The 26,927-nt window shown below is 32.5% G+C and overlaps 4 protein-coding genes and 2 long non-coding RNA genes across 10 annotated transcripts in view; 2 read left to right on the top strand and 4 right to left on the bottom strand.

Annotated features, from left to right (window-relative positions):
• Window positions 1-628: 628 nt before the first annotated feature.
• On the bottom strand, window positions 629-14,566 carry LOC128393360 (serine-rich adhesin for platelets-like). Its single transcript, XM_053353531.1, has 10 exons — window positions 14,236-14,566; window positions 11,978-14,049; window positions 10,085-11,933; window positions 7,787-8,216; window positions 7,446-7,606; window positions 7,213-7,361; window positions 6,546-6,640; window positions 6,189-6,291; window positions 2,867-2,995; window positions 629-2,302 (listed from the first exon to the last, which is right to left on the bottom strand). Exons 2-10 carry the CDS (start codon window positions 13,338-13,340, stop codon window positions 1,110-1,112), a joined length of 5,472 nt encoding a protein of 1,823 aa, XP_053209506.1. The 5' UTR covers window positions 13,341-14,049; window positions 14,236-14,566; the 3' UTR covers window positions 629-1,109.
• Window positions 14,567-15,031: 465 nt separating this feature from the next.
• On the bottom strand, window positions 15,032-16,886 carry LOC128392932 (uncharacterized). Its single transcript, XM_053353025.1, has 4 exons — window positions 16,568-16,886; window positions 16,246-16,459; window positions 15,995-16,150; window positions 15,032-15,911 (listed from the first exon to the last, which is right to left on the bottom strand). The coding sequence occupies exons 1-4, from the start codon at window positions 16,739-16,741 to the stop codon at window positions 15,751-15,753; spliced, it is 705 nt and encodes a 234-aa protein (XP_053209000.1). The 5' UTR covers window positions 16,742-16,886; the 3' UTR covers window positions 15,032-15,750.
• A 1,246-nt stretch (window positions 16,887-18,132) lies between these two features.
• Window positions 18,133-21,089, bottom strand: LOC128393615 (SH3 domain-binding protein 5-like). 3 transcript variants are annotated; one of them, XM_053353808.1, is made up of 3 exons: window positions 20,913-21,089; window positions 19,983-20,566; window positions 18,133-19,496 (listed from the first exon to the last, which is right to left on the bottom strand). In XM_053353808.1, exons 1-3 carry the CDS (start codon window positions 20,913-20,915, stop codon window positions 18,659-18,661), a joined length of 1,425 nt encoding a protein of 474 aa, XP_053209783.1. In that variant the 5' UTR covers window positions 20,916-21,089; the 3' UTR covers window positions 18,133-18,658. The 3 variants fall into 3 exon arrangements, with proteins under 3 accessions (XP_053209783.1, XP_053209785.1, XP_053209782.1); XM_053353810.1 differs by lacking the exon at window positions 20,913-21,089 and having other exon boundaries at window positions 19,983-20,399; window positions 20,464-20,566; XM_053353807.1 differs by having other exon boundaries at window positions 19,983-21,088.
• A 993-nt stretch (window positions 21,090-22,082) lies between these two features.
• Window positions 22,083-22,977, top strand: LOC128393617 (uncharacterized). Of its 2 annotated transcripts, none has more exons than XR_008326236.1 (3): window positions 22,083-22,551; window positions 22,659-22,744; window positions 22,840-22,977. It is a non-coding gene; the product is annotated as an uncharacterized LOC128393617 (long non-coding RNA). The 2 variants fall into 2 exon arrangements; XR_008326235.1 differs by having other exon boundaries at window positions 22,826-22,863.
• The window catches only part of LOC128393613 (sushi, von Willebrand factor type A, EGF and pentraxin domain-containing protein 1-like), a 52,765-nt gene continuing 48,662 nt past the window's right edge, over window positions 22,825-26,927 (bottom strand). For both annotated transcript variants that reach the window (XM_053353805.1, XM_053353806.1), the window contains 4 exons: window positions 26,731-26,853; window positions 23,807-25,894; window positions 23,352-23,697; window positions 22,825-23,266 (listed from right to left, as the gene is read on the bottom strand). In XM_053353805.1, the coding sequence (XP_053209780.1) occupies window positions 22,858-23,266; window positions 23,352-23,697; window positions 23,807-25,894; window positions 26,731-26,853 (2,966 nt within the window). In that variant the 3' untranslated portion in view covers window positions 22,825-22,857. The remainder of the gene's footprint in view (window positions 23,267-23,351; window positions 23,698-23,806; window positions 25,895-26,730; window positions 26,854-26,927) is intronic.
• LOC128393616 (uncharacterized) lies at window positions 25,795-26,737 on the top strand. Its single transcript, XR_008326234.1, has 3 exons — window positions 25,795-25,931; window positions 26,177-26,240; window positions 26,382-26,737. It is a non-coding gene; the product is annotated as an uncharacterized LOC128393616 (long non-coding RNA).

Below are 26,927 nucleotides of genomic sequence, written 5' to 3'. Positions count from 1 at the left end.
GATTTCGTTTGATCAACTTTTATACAATAGTAATAATAATAAATTTCCGTTGATTGTTAGTCTTTTAGCTTTTAAATGATGAATAATCTGATGATGGTGATGGTGGTGAAAATGAGGACAATCAGATGATGTTAATTATGTGTGGACGATGGTGATGATGATGATGATGATGATGATGATGAGACGACGGAGACAATGGTGACTTGAAAAATAATCAACAAATAGTTTTATCAAATAATCAACAACAGTCTTGATCCGATAACGAAGCTCAGGTTAATTAGTGTCAAATTATAAACAATTAAACTTGTTACATGTTTTGAAAGATATTGTCAATGATGGGAAAGGGATAACATTAAATTAACAAAATCAACTTGACTAAAATAATTATAATAATAAATTAGATCACGAAAGTAAATAATAATAATGTTAAACATGGTTACTTTTTCTGAGTGTGGTTGTTGTGTCTTAATTGTGTTTTAGTTTTTTTTGGTGTAAATTATATACAATTAATCGAGGAAATTAATATAACTAATATATGGATGGTGTGTGATCATGAAGGTGTAACAATCATCAAAACAAAAAAGACTCATGCAAGAGATGAAACAATAACTGTTTCGAGCTAATTAAATTCAAATGATTGAAATTGAATCAATTTTTAGTTTGATTAGCTGGGAAAAAAAGAGAGGAACCTAATGTTAACATTGACAGAAATTAAATATAATAATAATATTAATCAATAATTATAATAGTGATAATCAAAAACAAACATAATAAATTAGATATGATTTTCTTGGTGAAAGAGTTGTTGTTGTTGAGGAAATAAACTCATAAATAATTTTTGATGAGTGTGTATAAAAGGAGGAGGAGGAGGAGGATGTTGATTGTGGGTGGTGGTGGTGGTGGTTGAGTGATGTGTCTTGATCAAATAAAGACAAAATCTCATAAGAATGGAAAATTGATTAATTGTTGTAGTGTTAATTATCTTTATGATCAATTAGAGGAGGAGGATGAGGAGGGGGAAAATTGATTCAATCTTTCAAAACATGTTTTAAAACAGACTAATTGGTATTGGTCTGAGTTTAATTTACAATATGATTAAGTTAATTGTATCAAGACCATGAGAGAATACTTCTAACTGCTTCATCTAAAATTGGATCGCTCATCATTTGATTTGAATTTCTAAAATCTCCCATCAAATTAGCTGATCTTGGGGAGGTTGGATGGTTAGGTTGTTGTTGTTGTTGTTGGTGCATCATTGGATGCATTTGATTAGGATAAGCTGGTGATGTTGTTGATGTTGATTGTTGTGATGGATCAAGTGGTGATTTAGATTGTTGGTTTGAGGTTGATTGTGGTGATAATTGTTGTTGACCATAATTTGTTGTATCAGGGGATGAATGTGAAGACGTTGATTGTGATTGTTGTTGTTGTGTGGATGATTTTCCTGTTGATCCGGAAGATGGATGAATTGAATTGAAATAAGATTGTGATGATTGAGGAGATTGATGAGGTAAAGGCAAATCTAGAATACCACTGAGTTGACAGGGTATTTGAAGAGAATCATCTACATCTGTCCTTTCCGTTAGATCTTCATCTTCATCTTCGTCTTCGTCTTCTTCGTCTTCATTTACTCCTTCGTCGTCATCGTCATCTTCATCTTCATCATGATGGGTACTTGATTGGTGCTGCCGTTGATCATCAGGTCTACCATTTTCAAGTCCATAACCTGGTGGTGGTTGTTGTTGAGATGGACCAGGATGTGTTGATGTCGATGAACGTTGAGGTGTTGCGTTTGCTTGTTGCTGGGAAGTGTGACATGAATATTTATCTAAACCGTGAAAATCTTGTATAGAACTTAAATCAAGGTCAGTATCATGATCGGTTGGCTCTCCGTTTTCCCCACCGCCCAATATTGTCGTGACTGCAACATCATTCTCATTGTCATATCTTGTACCCCAACTGTCAAATCGACGTCCACCTCCACTACTAGTGGACATGTAATTATTGCTCTTCCAATCATCATTATTATAAAGTAAATCTTGATCATCATTGGTACGCTGAGTATATGGATTAGTTAATGAATTAACATCAGTTGGAAGACCCATCCCGGGATGATTAAAGTCTGGATAATATCCTAGATCAGGCACAGAATCTTGATGGTGATTAGGTCCAAGATATTTGGCAATATCTTCAGCTGCAGTGTTTTCTTCATCATCTTCCTCCTCACCGCTTTCGTCCTCATCATCATCCTCAGTATCACCAGATTCACGATCTTCAAGATCATATTTTTTAATTTCAGTACCTGAATGAGAAATGAAAAGATAAAAAGGGTTCAATAAACAAGTTAATTAATATCATTTAACAATTAGTGATTAAGGTTACATTTCAATATCCATTTAAACTGTTTGCTTTTTGTTTAAATTTCACAGACTTGACAAAATCAGCTAAACAAATCTAACTGATTGTAAACAAACACATACACAACAAATTGGATCATTGATCATTTACAATTAAAACCAGATAACTGTTAACAGTTATTGTATAAAAGTCACCAATTATAATGATTAACAAAGCATCAACCTTTCTATTACTCTGAATAGATTAATAAATTAACCTGATCACTTTTAGTGATACGGTTAATTGTTAACCAGCCAGTAAAGTACATTAGAAAGATAAAGTTACTCAACATAAACAAACAATTGAAATTGAAACAAAAGTAAACACAGTTTCAAACTAATGATAAACAATTTGTATCTGATCAAAGATTAATCATCTTTGAATAATCAAGAAAAAATGGCTCTTTCTCCTTGATCCAGAAAATGGTTAATAATTATAATCTCCGATTAATCCTCGTAAATTAACTTACAATCGGCTAAGAAATCATCATCGATTGCGGATGATTTTCTCTTTCTATTAATTGATAATCGTTCCTCCTCTTCAAGACTGTCCCTGATGATTTTTTTCCAGCTTTCAGGAGGTGGTGGTAAATCAAGATCTGTGAAAGAGAAAAAGAAAGAGAAGAAAATTAGAACGAGGTTAATTACAAATAAAGAGAAGGTAAGTAAACATATTCAACGATAAACAAACAGATATCATGATACATGTATTCACATTCCATTGAATAATCATCATCAGCAATTGGAAGCTAAATATTTATCATACCTTTAGCTCCCTCATCTCTCTCTCTCTCTCTCTCTCTCTCTCTCTCTCTTTCGCTCTTTCTCTTCCTTTCTATTGCATCTCTTTCATCTTAAAGAATTTGTAACGATCTTAACACATAAAACCATAAAGTCTAAGGTTTTATATGAGGTTTTAACGGGAGAGAGGATAAGAAACAGAAAGAAACTTAGAAAACCCCTGAGGGTAGCAATGTTGTTATGCTTTATTATGTTGATTTAGTTGAATCATCGTCAGCATCTTTATCGTTACCTGGGCCATACCAATAGCCTAAATATTTGGAAAAATTTTCTTCAATTTCAACTTTTATATCTTTTCCATCTTCTTCCTCCTCTCTCCCTCTCTTCCTGATCTTTAAACTCATATCCCCATTAAATGTTTTTCTTTCTTTATCTTCTTTCCCACTAATAATTTTCTTTCTCAACTTGACTAACCTCTAACATTACTGATGCTTTTATTGAGGTCTACTTTTTCATTCATGCAAACTCAAGAAAGAGAGACAACTTGAAACAACCTCTCTACCTCCCTCCTCTTCCTCCTCTGACCTCTTCTTCTTCTTCTTCTTCTTCTTCATCTTCATCATCATTATCATCTTTTCTTCTCTATTCTTCTTCTTTTTCTAATCTTTCTTCATAAGAAACTTCTTTTTTACTTTTCTTCTTTCCATCTCTTCACCATCATGAGTTCATTTATCTTACTCAAAATGCAATAACAATCAATATCAAACATATACATTCATGAGTGTGTATATATTGTAACCAATCAATTTGTAAAGAAAAACTCATCTTCGACTGATCATCATCCTAATCATCATTAACTCATTATAAACAACAACTACCACTAGTAAAAGTAACTCAGTTGTCTAGTGACTTCCTTTTCATTACAATGAATGAGAAGCAAAAAAAGTAAAAGTACTTTTGGTTATACATAATGACAATAATATGAAGCAAAAAAGTGGTTATATTTACAATATAATCGGTCAATACTGTCAAGAGATGAAATAAAGTAATGGAAAAGAGTGAAAATAAGAAGTAAACAACTAAGAAATAAGAGAAACAAGGATGATCAGGAAGACAAATAATTCTTGAGAAAAGGTAGAGAAAATGAGATAATATGTTCGTAAAGGAAACATGATGAAGTTAAGATCAAGAGAAAGAAATTTTGGCGCGCATAGGTAAAAATCTTCTAATAAGAAATAGAAAAGGGAAGAAGATGAAAAGTAAGATTATTGAAGATGAAGATAATATATGTTTTTCCTATGGAAATGTTAAGAGTGAAAAGAAGGCGCGGAGGTGGGAGATAAATCGAGTGGGAGAATTGTAATGCAACTGAAAATATTTTCCATTCCCTTGTAAATATCGATCAAAAATTCTGAGCAATGTATCTCATCTCTCCTCACCTTACACCAGAGTATCAAGTAAGCAAACAATTGAAAAAAAAGCCTTTCACTTCCATTGAGCTTTACAATCTTGTTGAAAAACATAGAGAGAGTGGGAGGGATGGAGGGAGATGGAAAAAGTCTTTATCATCACAGATTCTAATACAAATTCACCTCTTTTGTTACTTCTTCTCCCACATCTTTTGAATCTTCTCTTTCCATTTCTCTTCTCAACTTCCCTTATGCTTTTTTATTTGCTTCATCTCATCTCATCTTTTCATCTTTCTCTTTCTTTTCTCTGTCTATTGATTATGAACATGAGCAAGAAAAATATTTTTTTTTGCCTCTTCATCTTCATCATGATACATATACTTCAAATATACATATACATGTATTACATTTTTATGTACATGTAAGAGTAGTATAATCTAAGGCCTTTAAATAAAACATGGCTTTAAATCAGAATCATTTTGCTGTGTCTAGTCAATGTAAATATTATTATCTAATAAAATAACAGAGTTAACTGTAAATCACTTTACTGCTTTTTTCTCATTCAATCATCTATTTAATCTCGATAATCTTATTCATTGGCTATTTATTGGTGAACAGTTTTTTTTATATATTTAAACCATATCATAGTTTCACATACACTCACTATAAAAGGGTAGAGAGAGAGAGAGAGAGAGAGAGAGAGAGAGAGAGAGAGAGAAATATCGGATAGATGAGAATCAAGGGAGAAAAGATAAAAAATGAAACAAGGAATCTTTTCCTTTCTTTTTTTCTCAAGTAAGATGACGATAAGGTGTAAGAGGAGAACATGAAAAGGGATAAGAAAGAAAGGAAGAGAGAAAGAGAGAGAGAGAGAGAGAAGAGGAAACAAGTAAAAATAAAAAGACCTGGGAAGAGAAAGGAAGATGATGAGGATGGTGAGGGTGAAAAAAATAAGATGAAGAAGAATGACGATGGAAATGGATTCTTTCATGATCAAGATGAAGATGATATCCATCTTGAATGAAAGAGTCGACTCATAACCTTCATGGTGCAAACTAAATCGATATCATGTCTAGAAGAGTCCTGGGAGTGACAGAAGAGAGAGAGAGAGAGAGAGAGAGAGAGAAGAAAATGGAAGATAAAAGACCAAAAAAGAGAAAGAGAGCATGTAATCAGAACGAACTGAAAAACGAAATTCAAAGCGAACCTTGACACTTGAAGGATCAATAAGCCAAGATAGAGAACGAAAGAGGTGATAGAGAGAGAGAGAGAGAGAGAGAGAGAAAAAGAGAGACTTAAAAAGGCTGTCGAAGGATAATGGGGACAAGAAAAAAAAGAGCCACATATTGACACATATTCACTTTGATAATGCACAATCAAAAGAGTGAGAAATAAGATTATGATGATGAAGACAAATCTCTTTCTCATACTTCTTTACACTTTGCACAGTGAGCAAGGAGGATTTTTCTTGGTTTTGCTTCGAGTTTTCTTTCTTTCTTCTTGTTTCAGGTTTACATCTTGATACACTATCGATATTGATCATCATCATCATTATGATGTAGTCATTGTTGTCTTCCTTGTAATAGCTTAGCTGGAAATGTATACACAGTTTATATACAATAAGCTTCAAGTAGCTTCTCACCTTTTCCCTGAGCAACACAGTCTTTATCCCTTTGGAGTGAGTTGTTTTCATCGTTTATGAACCATTTGTTTAACATTATGTACTCCGCTTTAGGCGTCTCAGTCTGTATCAATAAAAGAGATAAAGATAAAATCAAATTAAAGATAATCAGATTACTTGCAAGGGATTAACTTGAGAATGATTAGATTTTTACTATCTCATTCACTCATTTACACACACAAACAGAGTTATCATCACATTTCATCATGTCAAATAATAGATAAACATTCAATTATAAATAAATATTTTGTTTCAATAACATGTTACCTAAAATTAGATAAATAATTATAACCTTAATTGATTAATTAATTTACTTACCATATTAGATTTTAGTAAATTATAACGGAATCTATTGTAAAGTTCATTCTTCCGTTTTAATAGACTTTCTGATATCACTTCAAAATCACGATCAACTGTAATGAAATTGGAGGGAAAAAAAGTAAATAAATATTAGTAAACTTGTTAATTGTTAATTAAGTGATGATTGTATAGGAAAAAATCAATCTAATCCGTGTATCAGTTTAGATTTAATCTTGATTAAGTTAATCGTAACAAGTGTGAGGTTTAATCCCCTTTCCTTGAAGATCAAGTGTAATTTAAGTAATACAGTTGATGATGATGGTAAACAATTAACAACAAAAAGGGATAATGATGTGTTAAGTTGCATAATAATAATGAATGAACAAGTTAAATTATAATCTTGTTAATTAAGGAGAAAGTTAATAAAAATTACAAACCTGTTGTCGTGTAAGCAATTAAACTGTTAATCATCATTAACTAATTGATTACTAATCATTAATGTATTGATTTATTATTAAGTTGTTGTTATTATTATCATCAATGAAAACAATAATGATAGAAAAACATTGTTTTAATTGCTTTTAAACAGGTAGAAAGTGGGGAGAAATCAATTGTTACCTAACTATTGTTAATTGTTTAATTAAATTAAGTATATATAAATATAAGATTAATTTTGATTGTTTACCTTTGGACAATTGCTCCTCACTAGGAACTGGAGTATTGAAAACATGGTATCGTAATAAGCGTTTACAAGCATCGCCTCGGCTTTTAAATGGGGACTTTGTATCAGGCCTGATTGCAGCGGACTGGTCAGCAGCGGCTTGTTGTTGAAAACTGTGTAAAAATTAAGTAAATGATTAGTAAATTTTGTAAACGTTCATTCATTTCTTTTTGTTTTCGTTGTTGTAATTAACTTACTATCGACAAATTTTAGCTTTGGTTTTTTCACTTTCTAATTGTGGTGATTCCAGAGGTGATTTGAAATATTTGTTCACAGAATTTGTACTCGAAGTTGAAGTATTTGGTGTTCCTATTCTTACAACCTGAATTGTTGTTGCATTTGATCCTCCGCTTGATTGCTGATTATAAAGATACATATATTAAAGATAAAATAAGTAGATATATTTAATTAATGATGATGATGATTGTAGTTTGCTCAAATTGTAAACATATACATGTACGTTTATCTTGTTAATTCATTTAGTCTCATTTTTATCAGGAAAGTTATTAATCAAAGTTTGTAGATTTTTTTTGCTCACCTTGTGCAGTGGAGAGGATTGAATCGTTGAAGATTTGGCTGAAGGTGATGCAGCAATTGTTATCAATTGAGTTCCAACCTGAATTGTTGTATTACCATCAATATTTGTGGTGTTTCCAGGGGTTAATATCCTAACATTTTGTGCTTGTTGTGATGCGGTTACTATCTGTGATTGTGTGACTTGATGAAGTTGATTAACATTACTTGTACTATTATTACTATTATTATTACTGTTACTGTTACTACTATTACTGTTATTTAATTTGATTAAAGTGTTAAATGTTGAAGGATTTGGTGAATTGGGTTGATTTAATTGTTGGGTAGTTGAGGTTAATTGCTGATTAGTTGATGTTATCTTTGGTAATATTGAAGGCATAGAAGTGTGTTGTGCAGCTTGTGATTTTTGTTGTTCTGATTCTTGTTGAGTGTCCCTGTAGAAAGAAAAAGAAAGAGGAGAAAGAGATGAAAATAAGAAAATAACAAATTACAACCTTGAAAACAAAGAGAAAACATGAAAATTTTAAAAGCGATAGAAGCGAAAATGTTTCAATGAAAAAAAAGAAGAAAGAGTGGGAGAGAGAGAGAGAGAGAGAGAGAGAAGAACGAGAAGATGAAAATGGAAGGCAAAATATTGGAGAGAGCGGGTTTTCTCTTTCTACTTTGTTATTATCATCATAATCATCATTAACATCATCATCTTCTTCTCATTCTTCTGTGCAAAGGTAGCCACGATTGCTACTTTAATTGAGCTTTTATTTCATGGTCATCACGAGAGAAAAAGAGAGAGAGAAAATTTTTCTACATCAAGTTGAACAACACTTTCAATTGCAAAGTGACTACATCATGAAATTGAATATGAATGATTAAATTAATCGCTAATATTTAACAAGTTAAACAGAAAAGAAACAAATATTATTACTATTAGAAAATAAGAGAAATATCAAAAAAACTCAAATCGAAAATTAATCTCTATCCTTTTCATCATCATTATCACCAATGTTTATTGTGTTAAAGCATAAAATCGAGTTAATCATTTCTCTATTATATTAATATATGCATAATGGATAATATTATCATGGAAACTTGATTTATTATGAATCAAAGACTCATTGTAGATAATTTCTTTGCTTCATTTCCATTACATTTCATCTTTCTTTTCTTTCTTTTCATTCATATCTTTCGCTTTCTTTTCTCTTACTATCTTTAACTATGCCATAAAAATCTTGTCAAACCTTGAACAGAGTACTCAGGAAAAGAAAGGAGAGAGAGAGAGAAAATTTTCTACATCAAGTTGAACAACACTTTCAATTGCAAAGTGACTACATCATAAAATTGAATATGAATGATTAAATTAATCGCTAATATTTAACAAGTTAAACAGAAAAGAAACAAATATTATTACTATTAGAAAATAAGAGAAATATCAAAAAAAAACTCAAATCGAAAATTAATCTCTATCCTTTTCATCATCATTATCACCAATGTTTATTGTGTTAAAGCATAAAATCGAGTTAATCATTTCTCTATTATATTAATATATGCATAATGGATAATATTATCATGGAAACTTGATTTATTATGAATCAAAGACTCATTGTGTAGATAATTTCTCTTTGCTTCATTTCCATTACATTTCATCTTTCTTTTCTTTCTTTTCATTCATATCTTTCGCTTTCTTTTTCTCTTACTATCTTTAACTATGCCATAAAAATCTTGTCAAACCTTGAACAGAGTACTCAGGAAAAAGAAAGGAGAGAGAGAGAAAGAGAAAGTAAATCTCTTGATTGACTCGTCACTCATTAATACAACAATAGGCCTGATCTTGAACGTCTATGAGTATATTTATTTTAATGAATTTTTATTGTTTTTTTCAGGAAGATAAACTATCATGTAAAGAGAAACTGAGTTAAATTGTGACTTAATTTTGTTAGTAATTCAATGAAAACAAAAGTAAAAAAACAAAACTGTATAAGTTCAAGTGTCGAGATACAATTAAAATTAATATTTCAGCTTGATAATTGTTCAAATGGTTTTGATAAGTGTCAAGTTTTTGGAAAAACACTTTAAAATTTCATTACAAATAATTGTTTCAACTGAAGATAAAAAAGTCTGAACTTTTTTTTCACACTTTGGACATGATTCCAATTCAGGTTAATCTGATTTTCCTTTGCATGATTATCTTTTCAACCGTCTCTCTCTCTCTCTCTCTCTCTCTCTCTTTGCTTTTAGAAACATGATCTTTTGAGTAAAATATTCAAGATTACGAAGTTAAATTAATTAATTGAGATGATTAACTTACGGAAACAATTGCTGTAAATGTGCTTGTATACTTTGCGGTAAAGATTGTGGACCAGGACTTGAAATTGTTTTTCGTTGTAAAGTCAATTGTTGCTGTTGTCCTGTTGGTGTTACAGTTGATTGTTGTTGTAATTGTTGAGGTTGAGCTGATAATAGTAAATCAGGTGATTGTGAGGTTAATATGATTTTACTCTCACCGCCAATTGAATTTTGTATTTGATTTTTTCCTCCTGACATTTTCTTCTGTAAACTTAACAATTCTTGTAATAATTGTTTCTGATCATCTTTAGGTGACTTTAAGGCTGTTAATTTTTTAATCTGTGACTCCAATCGTTCAATAAATTCTTGATTATTTAAACTAATCTGTACAAATTGATAGCCATTCTGATCAACAATGGTTGGTACACCTCCTTGTTGTTGACTACCGGTTGAATTAACACCACCAGTGGTAATTACCGGTGATGATGATGGAGTAACAATTGTCTGACCATTTGGGGTTACTAGACTAGTTAATGGTGATCCAATGTTGTTACTTGTCAAATGATTTGTTGTTAAAATACCGCTTCGATTGGTTAACGTTGTTTTTGATGATGATGATGATAAACTATTGTTGGTTTGTTGTTTACCATTGGCATCTTCTGGAATGATTAAAGATGCATTGGTCAACAGAACCGGCATCGATGCATTTTGACCCAAATTATCACAGTTACTCATGGTTAGAACCGAAGTTGTTGTTGTCGATGTTGAACTTGAAGTACTTGGAATATTGTTCATGGAAACACTGATCATCTCAGTTTTCCCTTCGCTTAAAGGTGAGGTTGATGTTGTAGTTGTTGCTGTTGTTGTTGATGATGATGTTGACAAATGATCAGCTGATGATGATGATGATTTACTTAATGGTTCTTGTTTAAAAGTAGTTCTTAAATTATTAAATGTTATCGTTTCATTGTTAATGTTCATTGGAATAAAAGATGAACCACTTTTTTGATCATCTCTCAAGGGTGGCCCCATGATTGGTGTAATGGTCATTGAGGTTACACTGTCACCGACTTTCATTGTTGATCCTGCGTTTAAATGTTCCATTAATGTTTGTTTATGACTCATAACGGGACTTGATCCAAGGGTTGTGATGGCCGGTGAATTTGATTTAGTTGATGTAATGGCGGTTGATGTTGGAGTTGAGGCATCTAGTGTTGGTGTGGTTGAATCGGGTGAAGGTTGTGATGACCCTGGTCCACACGAATCTCTTAGTGTATCAATGAACTTTGAATTGTTTATTGATGCCATTGTTGTTGAACCTAAATCAGATATAATTGATGTTCCAGTTCCTTGACCATTGGATGGATTCTGTAAAATTGTATTACCAGTATTAACACCAGGTCCCATTGATCCCATGTTGGTTGGTTGAAGGATAACACTTCCATCAGCAGCTAAAGATAATCTCAATTGTGGTGCTGTACCTGGTTGCATACCAGGACCTTGGGCTATTAAAAAATTTGACCCCTGGTGTGCTCCTTGACCAGAAACCATCATCATGGTTGGTTGTTGTGATTGATTGGTTTGATGATGATGATGGTGATGATGGTGATGATTAGTGTCCAAAATTGTCTGTGTTGTTCCAGTTATTAATGAACTTGTATGTGTAATCTCAGTTTGTGGGGAAATACTATTGGCCAATTCTGTGTCCGTTGAGGTTTGTCTAATTGTTATTGAGGAAGGCGATTGAGGTGGTGAAGAATCTTGTAAGATTCCAGTCTCTTTCAATAGATCAGCTAAATTTACTCCTTTTGATTCTTTCTTTACTTTTGAGTTTCCTCTTCCACTATTAGAGCTACTATGTGGAGTTTGAGATTTTGCTGTTGTTGTTGTTGTTGTTGCTGCTGCTGCTGCTGCTGTTGTTGTTGTTGCTGTTGTTGTAATTGTTGATGATGGTGTTGAAGTTGATGTTGAGGTGTCAACGAAGTACTTGTAGTAACTGATTGTTGAGAAGATATCACATTACCCGATTGAGAGAAAATTAAATTGTTTGAAGTAAGAGAAGCACCAGACTGTTGTTGTCCCATGGATGATTGATTTAAAGATTCAGCTGATGATGTCTGTAAAATAGTGTGCAAAGTTGGATGGGTTGAAGCACTTTGATTACCAACAGTGCCTGATGTTTGTAGAGGCATAATGGTACTTGTAATTGGAACGGCTTGAGGTGAGGGGGTTACATGAGTTTGAAACATTTGTGAACCTCCATTGTGTGGTCCAAGGTGCGGTGTTGTTTGCAGGGCAACCAACATTGGACCATTGGGTGTTTGAATTTGAATTATTTGAGGAACTGTTTGAGTTGGAGCAGAATGACCTCCTGGTCCTTGTACCATTGAACCTGGACCACCGATTAGATTAGGTGGTCGGGTAAATATTATATTTTGACCTCTAAAATTGTGTTGACCTGAGGCCATAACCATTGTTGGTGCTGATGAAACGTTAGGACCTTGATTACTAAATAGGTAAGTTGGACCTGATGATGTGGTTCGTTGTATAGAGGATGATGTTTGTCCTGCTAAAGCACTTATTAAGGGGGTTGTAGTTGAACCTTGAGATGAGGCAACACTGACACTATTACCATTGGCACTGCTAACAGCCACCGTGTGAGGCTGTTGCTGCCTTAACGTCAATTGTAAAGGGCCACCGATATTATTTATATTTCCTTGAATTAAAATGGGCTGAGAACCAAGGCCTGGAATCACTTGATTTAATAAAAAGGTTCCTGGTGGATTGATGAAGCTCATCTTTTGATTTCCTGGTGGACCAAGTAATATTTGTGGTCCAGGACCTGTTGATAAAGGTCCAGTGGTCAGGGTATGACCAACAGTGTTTACAGTTGAAGGCATGTTAGTTACCAAAGAACGAGCTCCTTGATTACCAGGATTTAGATTTGGATTATTGTTTACCGATGAATTATTTACTCCAGATCCAACGTTACTTGCTGTTGAACCCGATTTACCTGGACCACCACTTGATTGACTATTAGCCCCATTACCTGGTGGTTTGGGTAAAATTTGTTTAGTTGATCGGGAACTATTAACAGAAGAATTTTTTGTTGAACTAGCTGATACAACAGGTTGACCGCCACTATTACCAGAAGCAGTACTATTGGATCCTGGAGAGGTAGAAGTGGAGACAAGTTGTGTTGCCCCTGAAGGTGCTTGTATTAACTGAACAATTGGTCCAGAGAGAACCATAGGCGGAGGAAATAAGTATGTATCCATTGGCAATCAAAAAGGGGGGCAATATACGTATAAATTATCAAGATGATGATGATGATGGGGGAAAGATGATGATGATGATGACTGTTTATGACGTGATAAAGATGATGAAGATGAAGATGAGAGAGTGAGATAAATACAAACACAACAACAAGAGAGAGAGAGAGAGAGAGAGAAATAAAAGATTACAACTCAATCAAAGCTACACAAGATTTTGGACAGAAAAATTTCAGAAGGAAGGAAAGAAGAAGAAGAGAAAAATTTATAATAATAATGAATGAACAATTTTTAAAGAGAAGAAAAGAAAGAGAAAAAATAAAAGGGAAACAAACAAATATATATATTATTAAATATATATAATAGAGAGAAAGAGAAAAAAGAAAGAGAAAAATAGTAAATAGAAAGAGTCAAAAGGAAAAGGTCTTTTCCCACTTAACAAGCTTGACTTTTAAAGCAGACTTGAAATTAGTTGATGTATATAATATGATGGCGAAAATCAGTCAATGAAAGAAAGATAATAGTGAGAGAGAGAAAATAAGAAGAAGAAAAAAGGTAAATCTCGATAGAATATCCAAATATTGTATTAATATAAATCTCTTCTTTCTCTCTCTCTCTCTCTCTCTCTCTCTCTCTCTCTCTCTCTCTATCTTTCCAAATGGCCAGAGTCTCAGATGATTGTGTGGATATATTGGATATATTGGATTGAAGATTTCTGGTAGAAGAGAAAAAAATTCTCCCAAAAAAGAGAAAAGAAAAAGAAAAACAATTAACAAACCAATGGATAAAAAACACACAACACAAGAAGGAGAAGAAGAAATCACAATAATTAAATCACAAGGATTAATTAGAATAACAGAAAAGAATAGAAAAATTTGATAAGACAAAAAAAAGCAAATACTTGATTGAGAATATTGTTGTTGTTGTAATAGTGTATATATAATGTGTATGTTGTTTTGTTGTTGATGATTTAGGTTGTTGGTTAACAAAAAAAATGTTCCAAATGTTAATATTTGTATTCTTGCAACTTAATTGTTCACGTTAATCTTAATTGTTCCGAAGGCCAATCTATCCCGTAGTTCGGCCATAGTTGATTATCAACTTGTAACACATGAGAAATTAAATTATTACATCAAATTAAATCCACATTATTAATTAATTAACAGTTGACAACATTTTGTTTTTTCTTTTACTTTTTTTTCAGTTGCTTTTTCCAATGGGGGGATTGAAGAGAGACTGATGCTGTCGACACTTTTTTTCTTCCTTCTCTTGGTTTTAGTTTCTTTTTCTCTTTCCTCTCTTTCTATAACATTTTCTTTCGCTTTATTTTCTTCTCTTTCGACAATTTTTTCTCTCTTTTTTCTCTCCCCCTTTCATACTCCATTTTGGATTTACCTTTACGCCGCCGTCGCCTTTTCCTTTTCCATTGAAAGTAAACCATTTATCCTGTTAGCCGAATATCGACTTGCACCTTTCAGCCGAATTTCTTTTACCGCGAGTTTTAAATCATTTAGGTCACATTCGTATTCGACCTCATTTAAGTTTCCTATTAATTAACGAACAATTTAATTTAATTGTTTTCTTCTTCTTCTTTACTCTTTGTAATTAAATTGTCTATTTTTCTACTATAATTTTTTTGAGTTTTTTCCAGTTTTCTAGTGAAAAAGGTTCGAGAAAGTTTTACATTTGCTTTTCGTTTTGGAAAATGAAAAACTTGTTAATTATTTTCATCTCTTTTTTTATTTGATTCTTGCGATTTTTTTTTTTTTTCATTGATGAATTTGAGAGATTAGCAATTTTTCCCTTTATCATTCATTTTATGTGTTTCTTGTAACACAACCGACACTTTTTCTTGGGAATAAAAAGTTTTCATTGATAACTTTTGATCTTTGAATGGCCAATGTGGTCCAAAGACAATTTCGTCTTCGATATTATCAATTATCGTTGAATTTTTACTTTTGCTTTCCGATTTAATGTCATTCGAATGGTTCAATTTGTGTGTTCAGTTCCCTTTCCTTTTCTCTGTCTTTATCACGATCTCTTTCTCGGTCTCTCTCTAGTTATTCTTTTCTTTGTGTCGTTCACGATCACGATCTTGAAAGTTCGTCAAAGTTTCTATCTGGTGTCTTTTCCTGTGATTCTCTGCTCTTTTTCAATCAGTTCTCTTCATTGAATTTCTCTGCGAGAATCCTTTTCTTCAGCTCTAATTCTATGGCCTGAGGTCTTTTGGTTCCTTTTCTCTTTTTCCTCCTATTCTTTTTGCTGTTTTCTTTCTTCACTTTGATTGGGATTTGTTTTTGTTTTTGTTTACAATTTATTTAAATTAGAGTTGATTGTTGGGTGTTAATTGGTGGAGGATATTATATATTACATTAGATCTTTATTGAGAGTATTGTTGCTTTTGTTTTGATGTTGTTTAATGTAAAAATCTTTTTCGATAATCGGATGGTTCAAGTAAATGTGGACCACGAATTCCTAGGTCATATGTTACCGCGATATCGGCACAGTTTCTGTATGTTTCTTGTGGTCCACAACCAACATCATAAGTACCATTTGGACAGAGTCCCCAATTGTTACCTGGAGAGAGAAAGAGATGAGAGAGAATAGTATAAGATTAATAATCTAATTAATCAATTGGGTTCGAATCGAATCTAATTTACCTGATAACCAATGCCAACGAAGAATACACTTTTTACAAGTTTTTTCGGCAGGAAGTTGAACTGGGAACACGAATAGACCTGCTCGAGGTCGATTATTAACGGAAACGGTGTCCGATCCATCCTTTAATTTAAGTGTCTCGAAGCAATTTTCAGTTTCTAATTCGAATTGAGAATATATCGAAAGAAATAAAAACAAACAATTTAACTGAATGAGAAATTCTATCACTAATTTAGTTAATATTCTTATTTACCTTTAACATCCCATGAGTCTCTCCAGCACATTTGGAATATGAATCTTCCACCATGATTGGTGACAATGTCCACGGCCACATCGATAACCGACCCCGGTGGGTACGAACGTGTAGTTATATTTCTTGCTTGAACACCGCCGGTCTCATGATCACGTCTTCCATTAGCTGGATCACCACAAACTCCACATTTACCGTTATTATCTTGCCATTGAACCTTTTGGTTTCATTTTCATTTTCCCATAACAATCAATAGAGAAACACAAAGAATCCCAAACAATTAGTAATAAGAATCGAAAATTAACAAAATAATAACTCTAAATACCTTAATTCCACCACAAAATAATTCACTATCCTCATAATTTGGAAAAGTTGGAAAACCAAATCGCCACATTGTATTTCGAGCCGGTGGTTCAAACATCCGTCCATGACCCTGGACAATAGTGACCACACTGAACAGCCAAATAAATACAAGACAATTGACCACAATTAACAACATGATTTAATCACAATAGAAAATATTAACAAACTAATCTCAATAACTATTTAATTGTAAGGGAAAGAAAAGTTTTCTATCAATTTTTTTTTTCGTTCCAAGTTTATTTTCTCATCTCTAAATTTAATACTTTCTCTGGGCTTCATCTTGATCGTCCAAAATTTACCTCTTATCATCTTCCATCGTCTTAATCTCCCTCAATCTCCCTTTTCTCACTCACACATATATCAATCAGCCCCTTTTCATCCTTATCTTCATCATCTTTCTTCCTATTTTTCAATTTCTCTTCCTCATTTCATCATTCGCTTCCTAGTATAACGGTTAAGTTCAACAACTTTTCACTAATTCTTGACCAACCCAGACTCACTTAATTACTATTCGTATCTAATTTAACCTTGTATTTATTTCCCTTTCATTGTTAAATCATCCTCATCATCATCATCATCATCATTATCATCTCCATCTTTATCTTCATCTTCATCTTACCCACTCAATCATCATGGAAAACAAAATGTAACATCAACATGTTACATCAGTTCAATCACCTAGAGTTTTAAATCATAATCAATGTTAATCCTTTCAACTGATTGTGAATAACGGTTAACATGATTAACTAATCATCTCAAGTTTAAGGTCAAGTTCAAACTAAATTAATAAGGTAATCAATTAAATTGATAACGGGAAATATCAGGTCAATAGCCAGAGTTGTAAATTGTTTGGGATAATTAATAAATTGTTTGACTTGTTTTCGTTTCAATTTTTTTTCATCTTCATTGATTTAATTATTACTTTTAATCAATTCAGTTTATTTGCAATTAAGAAAAAAATACATAGCAATTTATTAATTACTCTTTTAGTGAGTTTTCTTGTATTTATATTATGATGTATTGACAAGATTGAGGTGTTGAAATTAACAGTTAATTCAATAATTTAACGATAATTTGTTAATTGTGAGTTTTTCTTTGAGTCAAATTTTTCAAACAATTAACATTCAATTACTATTTCTGATGATTAATTGATTCAGATTTAAATCATCTTTTATATTATAATTAAATAGTAAAGTGGTTTAAATGTCAAAGGTTTAGAATTGATTAGTTAATTGTTTTTGACTTTGGGGGTATTTGACTTGCCAACAATTAATGGAAGCTGTTGAGAAAAAAATGATTAAGTTAATTGTTGAGTAAAGGTGAGAAATTAAAAAAAAAACAAGAACTAGAGTTAATGAAACTGGTATCGGTTTCAGCGGTGGGTAATTAAGCTTGAGTGTTGATCAGATTAAACAGTTAATTTTGATAACATAATTAAAAATTAAAATCTGAAAAACAGAGTAAAGTTAAATCAGTGACTGGTTTTGATAATTATATCAACAATCAACATTCAACAATTTGAAAGACTTGATTATTAGTAACCATTTAAGTTTAATTTGGTTAATCATTTTGAATGGTGAAATCCAGTTAATTGATGGGATCCATTTGATGTTGAGTTAATTGTTTGTTGTGTTGATTAATTTGATTTATATAAATAGTTGATTCGTTGAGATGAGATTTTAAATTAAAAGGGAAAAAAATTTTCGGTCATTTTTGCTCTGTAAAGTTGATTAGATGATTAAAAGTTAATTGACTTCTGCACTCAATATAACAATAATCAAGAGCATTTTGATTAGCAAAATTATTTTGTATCATATTGAACATTTAAATTGTTGATGGCTTTTGAATTGTGGGATTAACTTGATTCAATTGTTTGTGATTTTTTGTTTTCATCAATATGACAAAAATAAATATTTGAGTATAAGGTGCAAGTGATGATGATGATGAAGATGATGAAGATGATGTGATCATATTTACATTAAATGCAACAGCAGAAGCAGTGAGAGAGCACATTGAATTAACTAATTATTCCAATTATTTGTCAACAATTAAACTATTTAAAGTTATCAGATCCATTTAAAAGCGAACCATTTACTTTGGAAACATTTGATTGGTCATGAGTAGAACCAGAACTTTGAGATGAAGTCATTTTTAAATCATCACCAACATCTTCATATTCATCATCATCTTGATCAGAATCTTCATCTTCTTCCTCTTCAGGTTTATCATCAGCTTCGAGATGAAATTCAACTTTATCTTTATCCATGTTTAAAACAATTTCTTTAATCGCTTCTCTTTTTGTATTCTCATCAGCTGAAGATACCAATGGTGATTCTTCATCATCTGCATCATCATCGTCATCTCCCGTATTCACATCACTATAAATCATCTCATCTTCTTCCTCGTCTTCTTTATCTTCTTTATCACTTGATTGAGAAGCATTAGATTCTGTTGATGATGGACAGTTATTGTTGATTATGACATCAGATGTTGAGGCTTGGTTTATATTGTTATCCATTGAACTGTGGTCATCTGGATGATCTGTTGTTGTTGTTGGTGGTGGTGGTGTTTGGGATATTGACAGTTCTTGGAAAGGTTCAATTGGATGTTGGCAGTTGAGAGTTTCATTGATTTGTAAATCAAGTTTAGCCAATTGTGAATTAATCATTATCTCACAGGAATCAAGGGAAATTAAACCGGGTTTAAATTCTGCTCCATCTCCTGGTTCACGTTTTAAACGTTTCAACAGGGAACAAGCTCGTTTCTCATGAATTTCCTCCGAAATTGCTTCCAATTCCCTTAGTGTTGATGCATAACGAGCTTTGGAACAATTAATTTGACTAATGGTTAATTCAATCTCCTCCTTGACTAGAGCCAGTTGCTCCTGGAATCTAAAAATGTTTCAATTGAAAACAGAAACAGAAAACAATCAAATAAATTATTAGAGATATTAAAAAATTAAAATCAAATCATTAATCATCCAAAATTGTTGTTAACAATTCAATTTGTCATGAATGAATTATAAAAATTTAAGAAAACTAAATTATTCAATTAAGTTAATCTTTCATCCACCTTAACAATAAGTTGAATGGTCTAATAACAATCAAGCAGACAGTTATAGTTATGATCTTGAAAAGATAATCATCTCAATTATTCAATTATAGACCAATTTTACGAAGTTAATTTAGTTGTAATTGGATAAATTAAATGGAGAGGAAAATATTTCTCTTTCTTTTCTTCATAATCAATGGTATCCTTGCTAACTGCTCTTCATCAGAATCGATTGTCAAATGATCAAATTAATGGATGTTGTTGTAAATTGGACATAATTTAACTGGAAATTAATTGTGAATTGATTAATATAAATCTCAATTTACCTTCGTTTTTCAGCGAAATATATTCTCGACTTTAGGAGGGATCCCTTTAATTTTCTTTCTAAATTAGCGACCACAGCTTCGGCTGAATGAAAATCTTTCATTGATTGTTGGTGTAATCGTTCACTTTCCTTCTTCATCGTTTCAGCTTCCGTTAATTTAATATTGGCCTGATTTAACATCTCTTGCCAGGTAGTGTCAAACTCATCACTAGAAGTGGTGATAAACTTTTTCTCTGCCAAATTAATCCTCTCTTTAGCTTCAAGATAAGCTTGACAAGCTTTTTCATAGTTAATTGCTGCTCTTTGACATTTTCCTTGAACCTCGATTAGTCTTTCCTTTGCTTCATAATAGGGCCTTGATTCTTCAACCGATTTACCCAATTTAATGGCCAAACATTTGAGACGGTCAGTTGATTCACTTAAAATTAGACGAAAATTAGAATTGGCTTCTTCAAAACTCTTTTCCAAGGCGTTTATTTTACCCGTCCATTTATTAAGATCTTCCAATCTCATACCAATCCGTGGATCCAAATTGGCACTACAATCTGTCTGGTCATTTGTTTCACGTACTTTACCATCATCACTCTGATTCATCAATGAAGAAATATGTCAAAAGGATGGCGAACAAGAAATAATAGGAATGGTGAATAATACGATGAGTATTGAAAAAGAATAAAGAGAAAAACAATAAAGTGATGGACACACAAACAGAGAGTTAAAGGAACCAGATGTAAAGTACAGTAGAGACAGAGAAAGAAAGAAAATGAGAGAGAGAGAGAGAGAGAGAGAGAGAGAGAGAGAGAGAGACAAAAAGACAATTAATTTGACAAAAGACACAAAAGCAAAAGGATAAAGATGAAAAAGATTAGCCAAATCGTAAGGGCAAATTATTAATTGGACCAACAATTATTTGTTCTGGTTAAAGACTAACCATTGGAAAGCATAGATGTTCAGGTTAAACATTGATTGGAATTAATTTAACTCGAAAATCAAATCACATCGATTAACGAGCCAAATCAGTTGAACAGTTTAATTATCTGTCAGTAGAAAAACAATAACAACAATCATGAAAAGAAATGAGAATCAAATGTAAGAGAAAAAAGAAAGAGAAAAGAGTTTTTATCGAAAACCCGCCAGGAGTCGCCACTGTAGAGAATTTTAATCCGCTAAAATTAAATCGAATCAGTTAATTAGCTAAAAACAAAAGAAAATCAACAAAAGCTAATTGTTGTTAGAAAATAGAGAAGAAACAATTTAATTGTTTACATCAGTTGTTCTTCTTGTTGTATTTAAGAGAAATGATCAATTGGATCGAAGGTTAAATTTTAGAAATTTTTCTTTTTCTTCTCTGGACTTTGATCATTTTAATTTCTCAACAATTGAACTGAATTAGAATCTAATTAAAGTTGAACTTGTCTAGGTAACTATTTAATACGACGATGTATCAAATGTGAATCCATTGATTGTATTTGTAGTATTTTGATTGTCCAAAATTGAGACACGATTGGTAACCAATGAAAAGAGACACAACAATTTTGTATTCAATGTAATTGTAATTAATTAAAATACAAAAATGATGGAAAAAAACAATTTCTCTTTTTGTTGTTATAAAGGGAAAAGGTAAAGGTGAAGACAAAGGTGAAAGGACAAATTGTATTACAAAAGCTAATGTATTAACAGAGAGAAAGGAAAATGATGAAGATGATGAATTGATGATGAAGGTTTTGTTTACGTTTTTCTTTTCCAAATTGTATCAACCTAATTAGTGAGATTTTTGTTTTCTTTTAACACAAACAGATGTTTTCGTCTCAGGTGATGACAATTGTATCAAATTTAATGAAGAAATAGATGAAGATGAGATGAAAAAAATCAGATGATTGTGATGAAGATGAAAATGATAAGATGAGAGAGATGAAAAAATGACTAAATGTGATGAAGTAAAAAGATATTGATACACTTAGAATTACTTTTTGATTGATGGGAGTGTTTGTGTGTCATGGAATGGAAACATGGGAAAATACTACATAAATAATTCTAAAGATATTAAAAGGTGACAATCAGTTGAAATGATTAGTTAATTGTGATCAACAATCTCAACAAATTCAATAATTGAATTTCAATTGACCATTTAAGAGGGAAAATCGATCGCCATCTGGTGGATTCTATTGGAAACATCTTCGTATTCATCATAACAAGTTTTCATTTTTTGTTTCCTCCATTTTGTTTGGATTAATTTTCGTCTTAATTGTTATCCAAATTGTTTGATTTTCTTTTCCATTTAATAATTTAATTGATTCTTTAAGGCTCCTTGATTGTTGTTCCTCGGTTGTAATTGTCTCTTTCTTCCTGTGGTGATGATTCATTTTTTGGTTTACTTGTTCTTCTCTATGATCGTTTGGTTTGGCTGGTGATTTACAGTTAATTGGATTGATTATGTCGGAATTTTAATTTTATATTGGTAGATTCGAGTTTAAAATTAATTGTTGGTTAAAAGAGCTTTTGATGGCAAGGTAATGATGATTTTGGATAATTGAGCAAAAAAAGAGAGTCACTTGTTCCACTGGTCAAGGGTAAGATTTTTTTTTTCTCTTCTCTTTTAATTTCTTGTTTCTTTTTTTAAGGCCTTTGGTTTTCTAATTGTTAAAATTATTCTTTCCAATTGATTTTCTTTTGAAAGGCACTTTAAATGGATGGAATTTGATATTTTAAGATGTAGATTATTTGTTTATGTCACATTTTGCTTTATGTTTTCGTCGTTTTTTGGTAAGTATTTTTTTTTGTCTACGTTTTCATGTGTGTCTGTGTTGTGATTGTTGCAACAATTTGATAATTTAAAAAAAAAAGTCTTTTCTTTTTAGCTAGAAAAAAAATCACAGTTACACGTCCAATGTAGCACTATTGTTGTTACCATTACGATTGGCTGCTGCAGCGGCGGCCATAAATCTTGGTGTGGTTGTACCATTTGAGAGACCATGTGAGGTTCGTACAGCAACCGAAACCGTACTTCCCGGATTACTTGCTGCTCTATAGCCATTTGTATTGGCATAAATTGGTTGATTATTTGAATGATTATTATTTGCCGTTGAATTGGCTTGTGAAGGTGCACTGAAGGTGACAAGTCCATTTGGATGGTGACGAATTGGACCTGAAGCTGGTAAACTTGCCGCTGCTGCTGCTTCCGACTCTAAACTTAAACGAGAGTAGGACATTACGGTGGCTGTATCTTTGTCCGGAGGACGAGTTATTTCAACATTTTCGGTATTCTTAACGGGCTTTGGTTTTTTGCTAGATAAAAACAAAAAGTTCAATTAGTCACAAAAAAATAGATACCGAATCTAATCAATAGATTTTAAAGGTTTAAAATGCTTACGTTTTAAGACAAACCATTGTTATCGTTATAATTAAAACTAATATAACACCAATGGCAACACTAATACCAATTCCTATTGCTTTTGATTGCATAATTGGTTGATTAGTTGATGAAGATTGTGTTAAATCATTAATCTCATTCTCTTCCGTGTCCAATAATTTACGGTCAAAGCAACGTGGAAGTGAACCAGACCAAACACCAGAAGATAAACATCGACGAGTCTCTTCACCATTGGTCTTAAAATCGGGTAAACAGTGATATTTAACGAGAGAACCATAGGTTGTTGATCCATTCATCAAGGTACCATGGCCATTAATTGGAATTTGAGGTTTACCACAATCGACAACTGAATTTCGTCGGGAAAAGAAGCAACAAATAAAAATTAGTCGTAAGTTAACAAAAGAGAAGAGAATAATTTTTATTTAAATTATTCGAACTCAAAAAAAAATACTTACTTCTACAATAAGGTGTATCATTTGTCCAAAGTCCATCGGAAGCACAAGATCTTTGCTCTTCACCGACAAGCTCATAACCATTTAGACAAGAATATGTAACTTTTTCGCCGACAGCAAAGGTCAATCCTCCATCGACAATAGTTCTATCATCTCTAACCGGAGGTTTACCACAATTGACCAATGAACAAGCGGGTGCTACATTTGACCAAGTTCCATTTTCTAAACAAATTCTTCGAGCTGGTCCTTCGAGTCTAAAATCGGATGAACATTCGTATTCAACTGTTGATCCATAATGAGTTGAATTTGAGGTCAACAACCAACGACCCTGAGGTATAAAACCAGGAAGACCACAGTCAATATAAACACATATTGGTGGGACTCCGTCCCATTTACCATCAGCTTCACAGGTTCGTAACGATTGACCTGAAACAATGTGACCTGAGGTACATCGGTATTGAACAGTTGATCCAACCTTGAAAGAATCTGAGGTTGACCTGTCATTTCCAGAATAAACTACCGATGAATTTTTAGGTTTCTCTGGTGGAAGGCAACGAATCTCTTCACATTTAGGTGTTGCTCCAGTCCATTTACCGTCGGCAGCGCATTCACGAACAGTAGAACCTTTAACTCTATAACCAATGGAACACGAGTATGAAATTTGTGATCCAAGGAACGATGTACCATTTATGTATTTAACTTCACCTTTGAAAATAGTTTGTACTCGACCACAGTCAATAAACCGACACGAAGGTGGTGTACCAGTCCATTTACCGTCTGATCCACAGGTTCGCTTAGCTTCACCATTGGACATCATATGACCTGGTTTACATTGATATTCAATCATGGAATCAATTGAGAAACTATCACCAATCAAATCGGCACCTGAAGGTATTTCAGGTGATCCACAATCGATCAATTTACAAACCGGTTCAACGCCAGACCAAGTTGCGTATTCGGTACAAGTTCGACTTTCATTACCAATTAGAATGTAATTAGGATTACATTCATACTTAACGATACTTTCATAAGTTGTTGTCGAGTTAAGAAGATGAGAACGTCCAAATCTAAGTTCCAAGGGCATTCCACAATCGATATATTTACAAATCGGCTCTTCTCCAGTCCATTTACCGCCAATTTGACAAACTCGAGTTCCATTGGAGATGAGTTTGTGTCCCTTTTGACAAGAATATGTTGCAACACCATTAAGAGTACGATTGGTAACATTGAGCAATCCATTTGGAATGGGTAATAATTCTGGACACCACGAGTACAAGCATTTGGGTTCACCATCAGACCAAGTACCGTTGCCCAAACAAATACGTGAATCATTACCAACAATCGTGTAATCTTGATCACAAACATATCGAGCGGTAGCATTGAAAGTGGTCCTTGATTGGTTGACCAATAAAACGCGACCATGTTCAATATCAGCCAATGGACCACAATTAACATATTTACAAGTTGGTGGTGAACCAGACCAAAAGCCGTTAACCTCACAGAGACGAGACTCATTACCAACAATCATATGTCCAATTGGACAGCGATAATGAATTTCTCGGCCAACCCGATAATCTTTTTCCATGATTGTTGAATTTTCCGCCTTATCCGGTGATCCACAATTAGATGGTGTATATTGACATATCCAAGGTAAATAGTCAAGGTCACAGGTAACATCGTTCCACTGCCATTTACGTCCACCATCAAGAACGATACAATTCTGTTGGCCATTGTAATTATTTGGCTGATCATCGGCCCATAAAAATTGTGTTATCAGTCCACCATTAACCCATCGCCAAATATTTGATCGACTTCGATGGGTAACCGGCTGATTGGTGGGAATCTCCCGCCGGGCACCAAGCCAAACAAGGCGACTTTTTAACTTGGCCTTTAAACGCTGTAACTCATATTGCAGGAAATTTTGTGTCACATCTCCAACCGAATTAACAACCAACCCACCCCGAGCCTTACAATAATTTTCCGCATCGGCAAATGAACCTCCCTGTTGAGTCTGGAATTCATAACACGTTTGATTAAAACTGATTAACTGTTGATGCTCCATTTGAGTTCCACATCGATCCTCAGAAAATTCTGATGATTAGCAAGATGAAAAAAGGAAAATCAAATGGTCAGTTTAAAATTAAATCTCTTTAATATTGATAAATTCTTATTATTATTGATTAATTTCATTTATCTTTTTCCTTTTTCTCGTTAAAACTTAATCATTATTTATTATTCTTTTAAATTATCTGCATTTGAATCTCTTTAATTAATAGTTCATCCATCGATCAACAATTAAGTCAAAGTGCAAAATAATCAGATTCAACATCAAGTTTAATCTTTTCATTTTTTTTTCAATTCGATTTCAATCAGATTTATTATTACATTCAAATTTTCACCTTAATCATCTTGATGAAATAATTATCAATTTCCACGGGTAAGTCAATAAAACAACAATTAACTGATGAATAACATTGTTACACAATCAAAATAGCATTTCATTCATAACTGTTTGATATTTACTATAACTTGATTAATCAATGAAACTAATTTTTTCATCTTAATTTTTTTTTGCAAGATTCAAGTTAATTCCTGTTGGATTCCTTTCTCAATTGATTAAATCATTAATCATCTGGATTGCAATTAAAACTGGAGATACACAGTTAATCAAGATAAAGATCAAAGTGAAAATTAACAAGAAAAAGGGATCATCATCATTACCAACATAATTACCAGCTATTGGAAAGATAATTTAATTTAAATTCCTGTTAATTATATAACATATTATTGTCAATATAAACAATCCCAGTGATGAATTGACACCCATACAGAAAAGTTTAATTACTTGAAAAATAAGATTAATGATGAAAGAAAAAGACAAAAAAAAACAACAAATCAATAGAATTGATTTAATTTCAACAATTTACCTTTGGTTGTAAACACAAGGACTTCACAAAGTGACAATGAAGCTTCAACACCAACCATTTGAATGTAAACATAACGACCACTGATTGCATGAGCACATTCAAGATCTTTGGTAACTCCATCATCTAAATTGACGAGAATCAATGAATCAAAGAAGACAAAAAAAAGGATAAAATTGCGAATAACAATTGATTAAAAG

This window comes from Panonychus citri, unplaced genomic scaffold, assembly GCF_014898815.1.
Source record: "Panonychus citri isolate SS breed McGregor unplaced genomic scaffold, ASM1489881v1 Contig00138, whole genome shotgun sequence".
Taxonomy (NCBI): Eukaryota; Metazoa; Arthropoda; class Arachnida; order Trombidiformes; family Tetranychidae; genus Panonychus; species Panonychus citri.
The sequence above is the reverse complement of the archived record's forward strand: the minus strand, read 5'-3'. Positions and strand labels throughout refer to the sequence as shown.